The 14,817-nt window shown below is 35.3% G+C and overlaps 2 protein-coding genes across 2 annotated transcripts in view; both read left to right on the top strand.

Annotated features, from left to right (window-relative positions):
* LOC125055076 (cuticlin-4) overlaps positions 1-10,651 on the top strand; it is a 35,605-nt gene extending 24,954 nt beyond the window's left edge. Inside the window, exons 5-10 of the mRNA XM_047657287.1 lie at positions 4,401-4,573; positions 5,057-5,135; positions 5,723-5,865; positions 7,660-7,816; positions 8,233-8,364; positions 8,662-10,651. Coding sequence (XP_047513243.1) covers positions 4,401-4,573; positions 5,057-5,135; positions 5,723-5,865; positions 7,660-7,816; positions 8,233-8,364; positions 8,662-8,859 — 882 coding nt within the window. The 3' untranslated portion in view covers positions 8,860-10,651. The remainder of the gene's footprint in view (positions 1-4,400; positions 4,574-5,056; positions 5,136-5,722; positions 5,866-7,659; positions 7,817-8,232; positions 8,365-8,661) is intronic.
* Positions 10,652-11,943: 1,292 nt separating this feature from the next.
* On the top strand, positions 11,944-14,444 carry LOC125055075 (cytochrome P450 6B7-like). Its single transcript, XM_047657286.1, has 3 exons — positions 11,944-13,284; positions 13,401-13,654; positions 14,208-14,444. Exons 1-3 carry the CDS (start codon positions 12,170-12,172, stop codon positions 14,381-14,383), a joined length of 1,545 nt encoding a protein of 514 aa, XP_047513242.1. The 5' UTR covers positions 11,944-12,169; the 3' UTR covers positions 14,384-14,444.
* Positions 14,445-14,817: the final 373 nt, after the last annotated feature.

Raw genomic sequence — 14,817 nt, forward strand, 5'->3', positions numbered from 1 at the left:
TCGTTGTATTGCGATACTTATTGGTTGAGCGAGGAAAGCACCAGCTCTGGGGTCCGGTAACTAATTAGATATTAATTTTAATAAATGATACGTAATAGTCAGAAGAAGAGCAGTGATAGCCTAGTGGCTTTAGCGTGCGACTCTGATCCCTGGGGTTGTATGTTCGATCCCCGGCTGTACGCCATCGGACTTACTGTCTATGTGCGCATTTAACACTCACTCGTACCGAGAAGGAAAATATCGCGAGGAAACCGGCATGCCTTGACCATGACCCAGAAGTCGACGGTGTGTGTCAAAGAAGTTTGATCACCTATTAGAAATTATCACGAAACATACAGAAATCCGAGTTCCAGACATAACAAATAATTTACTACCATTGGTATACATATATAGGTATTGGAAATCACTATAAAATAACGCACGTACTGTTGAAATTATTCCACGTGTCTGTTAGAACGGGACAGAGGAATTGCAAAGAATTTTTACAAAAAAACCACTCGAAAATAGTTAATATAAGTTCTATTAAGTCCCAGGTAAAATGGTACCTCAGCAAAAGAGTACCGTTACTAATATTGGTTTATTAGGACCGCTGATTTCCTTGACTGACAGACGAACATTATTCATTCATATCACGCGTTTCCTTGTGCGTTTGCGCAATGTCCCTTGGTGCTGACCAATTTCATCTCAATCTATATTGTCGATAATTGTATCGATTTTACCACGCATTCTTGAAATAAAATGTCTGACATTTTTAGATGACATTTATTCTATTGCATTTTAACCTTTTCTAATATTATTGTTTAGTAATTTTAATTATTACATTATAAGGATAGTTTGTATTTACAATTTTTTAACCTACAAAGTAATAATAAAAATAATTAAAATGTATAAAAAGAAAATTAAAACAAATTTAATAAGTTTGGTCCCTGTGGCAATGTACCTTTAACTCTGGCAGCATTTCCTTACTGTGTTGCGATACTTATTCGCGTAGCGAGGAAAGCACCAGCTCTGGGGTCACCGGTACTATCTATTATTAGATATTATTTTTATTTATAGTTTGGAAACTCTCTTCAAAAATTCTCCAATAACATGTTTTCCAATCATCTTTACCAATACGTATAGTAATATTCGATGCTATTTCATCGGAATTGGTAAGGAAAAAGAAAAAGTATACTTCTTTATGGGATATTTGTTTATGTATTGTCCTTCCTTAAACATTTACGTAACACCTCTTTGTAAGGTGTGTTGTGTTAAGAAGGTTGATCCTAAACAAACAACTTTGAATGTTTGTTGCCATAAATCTTCAAGTTTGATTAAATAAAAACCTTTTAAGCGAGCTATTGCAGTGGTTATAAAATATGCAGGAAATGTCCAAGAAAAATGTTCGAGGAACAACGTTCTTGGCTCGATTTTGATTGGTCAAACAATGAGACCAGAAGTCTGTGATTTGACTAGAAACTTTTAACAATTTCTAGTGATATCTTTCGTTTTAGGAAGTTCAGGCCAAAGGTTTAATAAGTATGGAATGTATGTACGTAAAGGACAGCTTTTACATATGAGCGAAAAGTTTTAGGCAAAGCTTATAAATGGAATAGTAAATATAATTGACATATGAAATAAAGATACCGATTAGTCTCAATGCGACCTCAATTAAAGGTAACCCAATTACACGCTTGAAATTAATATACTTAGATTGTACAGTAACCTCCCTATAATGCGGTAGACCCGGACCGCGTTATATGAAATCGCGTTGTAAGTAATATTCTATTCAAAAACTGGGAACACGAATTTAATAAAGTTATTTAGTTTAATTTTATATACAATTGAGACAGGTGCAATGGTACGCAAAACAAATTATTGACTTTACAAATAATTATAAAATCCACACTACAGACAGTATAACTTGAGAAACCTCCGCGTTATATGGAAAATACCGTGTTATATGTAGGATGGAAATCGCTTTATACTAGAGGATACTGCACTTGCCAAAACAAAACCTAAAAAATCCTATAGAAACTAAAATGTGTATCTAGCTTTGCTATATACTTACTTTGGCTTAAAATACAGTACAGTGTTTGTTACTCTCTCACTCACTCACTCAGCTGGTTCTGCGACCCAAATAGTGATTTGGCCTCGGAAATCTTCCACCAGGTTCCAGAAGATAAACCTCCTTATATGGAAATTGTATTCGTTTTTATAACAAACTCCCAAGCGAAATTACAGATTATCACTAAATAAATTCAAAGCCCTCTTTAAACGTAAATTAATCAATAAAGCTTTTTATAAATTTGACGATTATTTAAAAGATCCTAATTCTTGGGATTGATTTGCTGCAGTTCAAACAATTTGTGTGACTCAAAAATTGGCGATTAAAAAGAGTGGCGGAAAGTTTCTTGCCAGTTCTTCTTGCCCCCCCTACGCCCATGACTTGCGAACTGGTAGTAAATGTAAATTTACAATTTATTTAAAATAAAGTTATTTTGAGTTTCCAACGTCCTGTGCCATCTGTCAATTGCTGGATTTTAGCTGCAGCAGGTTCTGAACTCTGTCGATTCATCGATAGGCCAAATACTGGTGTTAGTTATCTTAAATAAAGCCACAAACATGACGTTCGTATGTTGAAATCCAATACATTTTTGACGCTCACGAGTCAGTCAAGTTTTTGAATCTACGAGAAATTAAATTATTCAAGAAACGAACAGAAATCCTCTTTAATCCTTCATATTTCAGCTTTAAGCATTTAAAATCGGAAAGTCGGATTAACCATTCTAAAAAGTATTATTTAATCACATTGAAAGCCCAAACTGGTTATTTATTGTGACCATTGGGCCCGCCTCCGCTGTGAAGCAAGGTTATACTAAAGGTCTCTTGGAACATTAAAATTTTCTGTAATGTGGTTTTAAAATAGGGAGTATGGGGTTACTGGGGACCCAAAACATAAACTTGTTACTAAATCTTTGTTTATTAAATTATAAAATGTTTTAAACAATAAAATAAATCGCTCTACAAACTTTTCAGGTCTGGGCCTCAGATTTTTAAATCTGTTTCATGATCATTTTTCAATCTAATCGGCAAGTAGGCTATCAGCCTTCTGTGCCTGACACACGTCGACTTTTTGGGTCTAAGACATGTCGGTATCCTCACGATGTTTTCCTTCACCGTTCGAGCGAATGTTAAATGCGCACATAGAGAGAAAGTCCATTGGTGCACAGCCGGGGATCGAACCTACGACCTCAGGGATGAAAGACGCACGCTAAAGCCACTAGGCCAACACTGCTCATAAAATAATAAAATGTTTTTAGTTTTTTTTTTTTTTAAATATTCGTCTTGTTTTTTATTTGAATTGACCTTTACGAAAATGTAAACCAATCTTTCAACATGTATGTTAATCAACATTGTCTATGCGCTAGAGGTTTAAGGTGTAAATATATTAACTTTTCGTATTAAACATTTACTATTTAATTTTACACTATCTCCACTCGAATCTATACCATTCACTTAAAGATCAATATCTACATTACAAATTCACATCAGCCCGCCATTTCCGACCAAATACTTGGAACCGGACGTTACGTCACCTCCCCTCATTGTTAGGACCCGAAATTGACCCTAATGGAGTATTATTAGTTATTTATTTCTACGAGCATTATAATGCACTTTTTGCATATGTTTCTTATGTCTATCGGTTAAGTGCTATTAAATTGTTGCCTCGATTGACAAAATAATTCTACTAAGTAAATTCGAGCACACTTCGTAACATGGTTTGTTAAGAGCGTCTGAAAGCACTTGATAGGTGATTAAGAGAAACCTATAAAATCCTTACTGGCCACTATAATGTTACAGGAATTGAGAAGCTCTTTATATTACATAACCATAACATTTGAAGGGTAGTTCTTCAAAACAGAAGACCACTCAATATAATACAATTTCCCTAAAAAACTTTCTCCCAAACTGAGTAGTGACTCAGTGGAATAGGCTTCCGGAAATTGTAATTAGAGCACCCTCTTCGAACTCTGTTAAAAAAAAGGTTAGATAATTACTCCAACCCCGCAAATACGCACGCATCAGCTTATTAACGTGCTAGTGTGTTTATCTAGATAATAATAATAATAATAATAATGCGCACATCTATTTATGCCAAGTGAAACAGTATCGTGTTGAATTTAAGTTTTCTTTCAGTTATAAATGTATGGAAACTTTAGAATTTGTATCCAAAGACTCTGTCCACATCATCTGTATGCATCCATAGCTCATTTGATTTCATCTTTATCAACATTGATCGCGTTTTGGGCTTACTTCTATGCTTGGTTTGGAAGGCATAAAGGACCGACAAGATCTTTTATGCCGTACTTATTAAGATCCGACCTGCCATTGTTGTTCAAATTTAAAAAAAATTCCAGGAGGACGGAACAGTGGAATATTACAACAATATAATAGTGCAACCACATTTGCGCCTTGTGACTGGTCAAGGTCGGGGCTACCACGTCAGGTGTCGCTACCGTAGGCGAGACCTCACGCTTTTCCATCTGCACAGACCACACGCTGACAGACTCACTTCCAGGACTGATGTACGGTAAGTGGCACATTATAGAATTAATTTACATAATTGGATAGTATACTACTCCACATCCGGTGGTGGATCCTCAACTATTCTAATCACTGATAAGCCCAGGTCAAGAAGATGTGTGTTAGTCGGAGTAACTAACAAAAATTACTAGAAAAAAATTGCATTTGGCCATCCGAAAAGTATAATATGGGGTAAAAAGCATATTGTATGGTGTTTAAAAAGTATATAATATGGGGTAAAATAAGTATATATAAAAATGTTATTAAAGAAGTATATAATGAAGGTTGATAGCTGCGCGGTCCGAGTACCAATGTAGATGATCGAGGTGTAAAATTATTTGGTTGCAGCAAATATGTCTCATAGCGGAGTTCGGAAAAATAGCCTATTATGATCTTCAATAGTAAATCTTAGTATCACATGACAAATTGTTAAGAAATATTGTTTTTAATATTTTTTGGAAGAGGTTCTATTTTATTTTTTTTATTTCAGAGATGAGTACGACGAGGAATCCGGTCTATTACCCTCTGTAACTATGAAAATCTTTAAAGGTGACCCCGAAGAAAAACAGGTATTTTACAATCCTTATATCTTTATTAAGTAAATTTTTCATTAAAATTTTAGAAAGATTAAAGAGTTTACAACGTTCATTAGGTTAGCTATTCTAGCTTTAATAAATAAATTGTAATAATTAACGAGAAATAAAGTTTTAATCAAAATTGGAGAAAGGACCCATTATTAATTTAAAAAAGTATATCTCTTTTTATCACAGCATACACTTAATTTGACAAAAAGAGAAGGAGTAGTTTTAAGGAGGAATTAGTTTTTATGAATGAAGTTGGAGAATTAAGACCATCGAGGGAATTGTTTCTATCCATGAAATAATAACACCTCGCTCAGTGTATAGGCCTAGTGGCTTCAGTTTTCCACTCTCGTCCCAGTAGTAGGTTTGAACCTCGGCTGTGCACCAATGGATCCTTTGTTTATATGTGTGTTGAACAGTCAGCCAGCTCTTACGTGGAGGAAAACAAAATTAGAAAACCGTCTACTTGCCTATTAGAAAACCCAACGAAACAGACAGCTGAATCCCAGACCTAAAACATCGTAGCGCAACTGCGGTTTTTGTCCAAAAATGCCTCATTTTTTTGTACATTTCAGGTGGCGTCAAACGTTCGCATAGGTGACACGCTCACGTTAGTTGTGTCATTAGAAAAACAGAGGAAGTACGGCCTTCTGGTCTCCGAGTGCTCAGTGCGGGACGGACTGGGATGGGCTGAACAGAGTTTGATCGCTGATGATGGGTATAAATATTAGTTTTAAAGTTTTTTCCAAATTCCATCGACTATAGATACCGGCAAACTTCTTGAGCATTAAACAAGGGAGAGGAGGAAGGTTTGCGCATCGTACACACACAAACGTCAACTGATTTATCAATCACGTGATCGACACGTCAGCCTCCCTCCCAGTGACACCTAAAAATAGCTTCTGCGCAGGCAAGGACATTTGTTCAAGATGTTTGCCGGTATCAACACGTTGGTTGGGGCAATGGGCCAAGATCAGGCGGTGAAGGCTTACCTGGGCTGGCCTAGTAGCCAGTACTTGGTACCACTGGATCGACTGAGACGAGGACCTGCTACAGCTGAAGGCCAGAAATTGGAAGATTCTCATTTGACACAAAAATAAATCGGACCGATTGTTTTTTTGTATGGCTCTTTTATTGATTCTTCAGAATACAGACTACAGATTACAGAATACAATCTTAGATTGAATTCTGTAATAAAAACGACCCCATTACAGCATCTGTATAAATATATCCAATCTCCAATGGGGCCCACACATAGAGACTCTTTCGAATAGGCTGAGCTCTGCAGCATATGCAGTAAAGAAAATCCGACAGTTTACTGATGAGGACACGGCTAAAATTGTGTATCATAGCTACTTTCATAGCGTTATGTCGTACGGCATTTTATTGTGGGGTGCTGCTGCAGAGGTTCAATCCATATTTGTGCTGCAGAAGCGGGCTGTTCGGGGTATTTGTTGTGTTTCTCCGAGGGAGTCGGTACGGAATAAGTTTAAGGAATTAAATATTATGACACTATCTGGTCAATATATTCTTGAAGCCTTGTTGTATGTCCAAAAAAATATAAACGATTTTAAAACAAATGGTGACTTTCACCAGTATAATACGCGAAATAGAACTAATTTGAGTGTACGACCAACCAGGCTCCAAAAGATAAATCACTCCTTATATGGAAATTGTATTCGTTTCTACAACAAACTCCCAAGCGCAATTAGAGAATTATCACTAAATAAATTCAAAGTCCTCGTTAAACGAAAATTAATCAACAAAGCTTTTTATAAATTTGAGGACTACTTAAATGATCCTAATCCTTGGGATTGAATTGCTCCAGTTCAAACAATTTGTATGACAATACTTGGCGATTAAAAAGAGTGGCGGAAAGTTTCTTGCCAGTTCTTCTTACCCGCTCTACGCCCTTGACTTGCGAACTGGTAGTAAATGTAAATTTACGATTAACTTGACTATTCAAAAGTGTACTTAGTTACCTACTTGAATAAAGATAGTTTGAGTTTGAGTTTATATCCATATCTCAAAAACTACTGAATCCATTTTTATGGGTTGTTCCCTACATTCAAATATACCTGATTCGAAGAAATAGATCATCTCGATATGACTGCTAGTTTTCGAAAATTTTGTGGTCTGCATACGATACTTAGCAGCAGTGTTGGCCTAGGGGCTTCAGCGTGCGACTCAAATCCCTGAGGTCGTAGGTTCGATCCCCGGCTGTACACCAATGGAATCTCTATGTGCGCATGTAACATTCGGTCGTACGAAGGAAAACATTGTGAGGAAACCGGCTTGCCTTAGACCCAAAGAGTCGACGGCGTATGTCAAGCACAGAAGGCTGATCATCTACTTGCCTATTAGATTAACAAATGATCATGAAACAGATCATTTGTTATCATCTCATCAGACTGAAATCTGAAGCCCAGACCTAAAAAGGTTCTAGCGCCATTGATTTTTTTTAATACGATGTTTAGCGCAGGTGGAAGTCTTAATGAGAAATAATTTCCAGCTGCCCATTAGACGGCGAAATAATGGGCCTCTTCCAGTACAGCGTGGAGAAGCAAGAGGCGAAGGTTTCATTCCCAGCTCACAAGTTCCCTTACACGGCCAGCGTCTACTACACGTGTGAGGTCAAACTGTGCGATCTCAATCATCCCACAGATTGTGTAAGTTTCATAGTTATTTTCTTCAACCAATAATCATTATATTTCAGTCAATTTACAACCGTACAACTGTACAAAAATCCGTTCGTTCTGTACATTAATTTTATTAATCGATCAAGTCGTAAATAGTTATTTATTCACTAAAATACTTACACTATTCTTAAGATTAATACGATAATGTCCAAAAAAAATAAAATTAGAATAAAATACATAATTTACACAATATCGCTACTGTGAATTCACTCTGCGAACATATAAATATGTCAATAGTGCCGGAGATAGCATTCAGTAGGCGCAACTTCTTTGATAACAGGTATCTCACTGGGTGTGTGCGTGCGTGCGTCCGAGTTCTTGGAGCACACTTGGGTTGCCATAAAGTATAAAGAGTATACTGAAATTTCACGTTGTATTCACTTTAGGAGCCATGTTCTCACAAGAAGCGCGTGCGTCGTGACACGGAGGAAGGATCGCCCGCAACAGTCGAAGTTTTCTCCGGACTTTACGTCAACGAAGCAGATTCGCTGGACAACGATGACGTTGTTAGCAAGAAGGTTGGTATTGACTCATCAATGTGTCCCCCATAATATTCCATTTGACAGTTCACAATCGTTTGTGCACTGTCAAATGTCAAACTTCAAATTTATTTGACAAAGAACGTTGTTTGTGCGCTGCCGGCTTTAAAGTACATATATCTGATCTTTCTTCTCATTTTTTTCCTTTCGGAATCTCCACTAGAATTCGTTCTCCAGGCATTTTTATTAACTTAATACGTTACGAAAATATAACGCCTTATAAAAAATACTTAGCCTTTTCCTCACTGGGGTTGACTGAAAGATCTTTTTTTACAGAAAGAAGACGAAATATGCATTTCCCAACGCAACTTTGCCATTGGAATATGTATAGCCGGTGTGATTTTAATGATTTGCGTCATAGCAGCTATAGCCTTTATTCTAGCACGACGAAGGAACCCTAAAACTTATTCTAGAACTGGCAGTTCCCTATACAGTGGCCCGTATACCAACACTGGCTATTCGCATACAAGTTAAATCTGTAATAATGAACCATAGAATTACTAAGACTCTAGAAATGGCTGCGAGTCACAGTTCGCCTCCAGTCGAAAAGATTTTGTCTCAAGCCAATGCTTGTTTTATTCTTACCCTGAATCTAAATGTTAAAGAAAACTTAACGATATTTTTATACGGAAAACTTGAGCAGTATTTGGGACCTGTCAAATGTCAAATGCTTTCGATCTGTCAAAAACTGACATTATCGTAAAGAATTCGACGTATACATGACATAAAGTACTCTATAATACATAGCGCCATTTCTAGTGTCTTACTGCTATATAATTCTATAAAAAAATACTGAAAGAAACAGATGTCCGTCCATTTTGTTTAGCTGCCAATGTCAAGTTACAGACAATATTTATTGGTTAGTTAGTGTTAAACAACGAATAACATTGCACTCAGTGCCATGGGCCATTTCTGTGTAATTGTTGTGTTCATTCACAACGAAACAGTCATAATTTAAGTTTAATTTAAGTATTACACATGGTATTTTTATAGTTGTTTAATTGCCCAATTGATTGAATTCGGTGGGGTTTTAATAGTTAATTCTGTTGTTTGAAATTAAGGTTTATATTAACAGATTATTCTGATAAAGAAAATGACAATTATTTTAAAAATATCGTAAAATCTAGTTGACTATAACTTTCAATTAATAAATTCAGATGAATTAAAATACCATGTGTACGAGAACCTTAATATTTATATGGATAATTTGTGATAATTTTCCGTCCGTTAAGTATAGATTAAGTTCAATAGATGGTGACCTTGCATTACGTAATTATATTAAAATGATCATTTATTAATGAAGCAGTTTTTGTGATGTCTTTTTAAGTTTGTGCTATTATTATGTAGAGTAACTTAATTTAAAAAACTGCAGCAAATGTCTTTAAAAAAATAATAAGTGTACCAATAGAAAACTAAAAAAAAAGAATGAATCGGGCATTACGTATCTGTTGAACATTATAAATCTTAGAGATAATTTAATCGACGACTGTGACCGCTTTATAATTGAAGTTACTCTACTTAATAAACTATTTTAAGCAATTAATATTGTTTTACACCAAAACCCAGGCATAATTCTGGTGAAGGGAATGCAATTATTGAATTAGAAAGTTCCTTTTTGACTTATAAAATGTCCAAGATTTTTACTTAAGAAAGCTTTGGCAAAAGTTAATCAATAAGAAAAATAAAATTTCTTCATCATCACTTTAAATTAAAATGAACTTTAATTGCGTTTTAGTTTTAATGCTTTGAAACCCATATTTGACATTTTACATAAAGTTTAACATACTCTGTGGTGAAACAATATATTTCCCGCCTTGTTTTTACTATTTTGTTGGTAGGTCATTAATCAAATTTATTGTATTGCCATACTTAATCCGTCCAACGTCGGTGCTATATTTAATACCGCTTTTGCTTTAAGATAGGTACATTTGTAAACATTTTTAATTATTCTCAGTAGTTCTTCAAATTATTATTGAATAGTAATTTAAGTCTATTTTATTAACAGAGAACGCAATAAATAAAATAATGCTGAATTCAGTCTATATCGACTTTTGAATTATTGTCGTTGGATTTTGGACTGAGTGTAGAAGATTCGTTGACTAGAGTTTTAGAATTAAGTTAAATGTTTACAAATGTATATTATAGATTTATGCAACGAATTTTCGATATAAGTTTCATACACTCCATTGATTGTGTATATTACAATGGGGTTCTGGAACTGTATCGCTATGTATTACGAATTTTTAACAAATAAACTGACTAAGAAGATTTGTGTTTTTTTTACAACCCCAAAATACAGTGTTGGCCTAGTGGCTTCAGCGTACAACTCTTATACCTTAACTTAGCGAATGGGTCGCATAATAATCAATATTTAAACTTATTTCATACAAATTTGTAATAATATTTTTAAACCAGTACTGATAATACTGGTGAAGCTTTGCTAAGTCATAGATTTAAAAAAAAATCGTATGCAGATTACTTAAAATGAGCTCTGAGTATCTCGTTGTTCTTCCCTCGAAAATAATGCATTTATTTTCCAACCTCAACAAAGTCGGTCTCAAATTCTTAACTCATCAATTTCGGACTCACTACATACGATCATTATTCTTGTTTTTGTCTTATAGTCTTTTTCACATCAGCAGTTTCTCCGTTGTCTTTGGTGATTCTGAAAAGAAAAAACACTATTAAATAAATAAAAAAAACGATAAATTATAATACAGACAGAATTAAAACTATCAATTTTTATCGTATGATAAAAGCAGTTGCTAATAAAATTAATTAATTATAATTATAGATATTATCAACATAGATTTATCAAAATCCTTGTTCTTGTCACCAATACAATGCGACATAATTATTATTATTACGAATATACTACGAGAAGCGACCATTTTGTCCCATTATCTCCCAGTTGCCCGACACATTACTGCGTTGTATCCCTGTATATGAGTAATACGATACAACACGTGACGCTGTCAGGAACAGAAGGCTGATCAAATAGGTGAACAGGGGGCAAACGGGAGGCTCACCTGATGTTAAGTGATACCGCCGCCCATGGACACTCTCAATGCCAGATGGCGAGTGCGTTGCCGGCCTTTTAAGTCCTTAACAGTACGAGTATCAGTATTGTATTAAATAACAATTAAAAACATAATATAAAAATAATATTAAAGTCGTTTTATAGTAAAGACTTTTTTAAATCTATAGGGTAAACTGTTTACTAGTTTGTGAGTACAGTCAAGTTTGAGTCGCAGAAAGTGGAATTAAATTTAAATGAACAGTCAACAGGCTAGGCAAGTAATGAAACGTGATCGATCCAAGTAATTTGCCTAGCTGTTTAATCAACTGGCTGAAAATCTTTCAGGCCGCTAGTTAAACGGCGTCGTTAAGTTAAACGGCTAGGCTGTTAATGGCTAATTAAGCTAGTTGGCTGCAACATATACATATCTTTAATATATTATGATAATTTTAAGATTATTACAATTTAATGTCATGTACATTCAAAAACATTTAAAAAAAATTCAAAAACCTGTACGATAGTGATATCGACAGTTGTATAATTACGCTCAATTAATTTAAAATTCAGCATTTAACGTGCTTAATAAGAATAATTTTTCATTATTAAAACCTATTTAATAAAAAAAACTAGAGTTTTATGAACGCTAAATGCACAGACGTTATAATGTGACCAATTAAAATTAAAATCTAATTGATAACTAATCAGAATTAAAAATCACTAAGATATCATATCGACCGTATTTAACCTAAATCGATCACTTTCAAAATGTGGTTGCTCGTGGTCGCACTTCTTTTGGTTGTCCTTTACTATGTTGGGACCAAAAATTTCGACTATTGGAAGAAACGGGGAGTTAAATACGACGAACCCATTATCTTCTTTGGAAGCAACCTAACCCATATCATCAAGAAACACAGCTTATCAGAAAGATTTGCCGAGCTTCACAACAGATTTCCTAACGAAAAATATGTGGGCTACTTCGAGGCGAACAAGCCGGCACTGCTGGTTAGAGACCCCGAGTTAATTAAAGCCATTCTTGTCACTGACTTCAAACACTTCTACCGAAGGGGAATAAGCCCGCATAAGGAAGACATTGAACCTCTAATGAAGAATATATTTACGGTAGACGGAGACGCCTGGAAGCTCTTGCGACAAAGGATGACTACAGCTTTCTCTAGTGCTAAGCTAAAAGCAATGTTTCCTTTAATTGTTGAGAGAACTGAAAAGCTCATAACGATTGCAGAGCAAATTGCCGATTCTGGAGAAGAAGTTGACGTTAGAAATCTTATGGCGAGATACACAACTGATTTTATTGGTGCATGTGGATTTGGTATTGACTCGAAAACGTTAGATGATGACACAAATGATTTTCGTCAGTTAGGAAGACGTATTTTCACAGTAACTAAACGCGATATCTTAGTTAATTTGTTGAAACGCACGTTCTCAAATGTGGAACTTTTCAAATATATACATTTCTTCTCTCCTGAAGTTGAAAGAAAAAACTTATCATTGGTGAGACAAATTATGAGCCAGCGTGATTACAAACCATCGGGGAGAAATGATTTTATCGACATGATGTTAGAATTAAAACAAAAAGGAAAAATGGTGGGTGAGTCCATAGAAAAGGTGAATCCAGATGGATCACCTAAAATTGTGGAACTCGAATTAAATGATGAGTTGATAGCCGCACAGGTATTCGTTTTCTTTGCTGCTGGTTTTGAAACATCGTCATCATCCAGTAGTTTTCTTCTACACCAGCTGGCTTACCATCCCGAAGAACAAAAGCTAGTTCAGAAGGAAATCGATGAGGTGTTAGCCAAATTTGATGGAAAACTTTCCTATGATGCCGTCAAGGACATGAAATATCTGGAAATGGCGTTCAAGTAAGTATAACATTTCAGTAACTAATTTCTATTGAGACAAAAAAACTAGTTATTAATAATAAAAGAGAGATTATGAGGACTAAATTTATATACTTATGTATTTTCTTTAATTACAGAGAAAGCAATCGCGTCTTTGCTTCTCCCGGTTTTCTGGTCCGCAAAACTGTTGGAAAATACACTTTTCCCGGAACAGATTTAACGTTGGACGATAGAACTGGCGTGGTTATATCCACACAGGCTTTGTACGCTGACGAAAGATATTTCGATGATCCTAAGACCTTTAAGCCGATGAGATTCCACCCTGATAATATACATAAGATGAATAAGAATGTGTACTTACCATTTGGGGATGGACCGAGAGCTTGTATAGGTAAGTTCCACTCTCATCCCTCAGGTCGTAAGTTCGATACCGGCTGTGCATAAATAGACTTTCTGTCTATGTGCGCATTTAACATTAGCTCGAGTGGTGAAGGAAAACATCGTGAGGAAATCGGATAGCATTAGGCCCAAAAAGTCGGCGTGCGTCAGGTACAGGCTGATCACCTACTTGCCTATTAGATTGACAAAATATGATCATGAAACAGATACAGAAATCTGAGACCAAGACCTAAAAAGATTGTAGAGCCACTGATTTATTTTATACTACACATTTGTTGTAATTATAGGTACTACAATAGTCTATGACTAATTCATTAGAAAATTCGTAGGATTTTACCGATTTTATCTAAATGTCGCTGTAATTATTTTACTCTTTTTCTTATTTTATATTGTATATATATATATATATATATACTATAGGCCTAGGGGCTATTTGAATTTTACCTTATCTTTCACACAGCAATTTTCGTTCTCCCGAAACAAAAAAATGCCATTATTTGAGCTGAATTTGAATATTAGACGTTTTTATAATGTGACCTTTTTAGGGGAACGTCTTGGTATCATGCAGTCTTTGGCCGGTGTAGCTGCCGTACTTCATGTTTTCTCAGTGGCGCCATCTAAGAGTACCAAACGTTATCCACCAATCGACCCAAGTTCCACCATCATACAGAACGTGTTGGGTGGATTGCCTTTAGCGTTACAGAGGAGGAAGAAACAATAAACATATTTCAGTTTAAAATAATTTATTTCTTACGTACATTTAAATAAAATTGTTAATAGATTTTTTGTTATTTATTATTAACACTTCGTTGCATGCAAAAATATACCTAATACAATAAGCATAATTAAATGAAAAGGTGGGAAACTGGCGGCCTTATCGCTTTCAAGCGATCTTTTCCAACCACTGTGAGAAAAAAATTGATAAGACGTGAAATACATAATACATAATATAGTTATTTAGACAAAACTAAAACAAAACAGGAACACATAAACCAAACTAAAAAAAAGGACACATGAAAAATAATAAGTACACATGAATCCAGTGGCGTAGCTACCAAGGGGCTAGGCGGGGCAGTGCCCCGGGGCCCTCAAGCTCAAGGGGCCCTCGAATCCTCACCAGAAATCTCGATCGTTCTGTACTTTTGGAAATTTCTC

The sequence above is a fragment of the Pieris napi genome, chromosome 13 (genome assembly GCF_905475465.1).
Source record: "Pieris napi chromosome 13, ilPieNapi1.2, whole genome shotgun sequence".
Lineage (NCBI taxonomy): Eukaryota > Metazoa > Arthropoda > Insecta > Lepidoptera > Pieridae > Pieris > Pieris napi.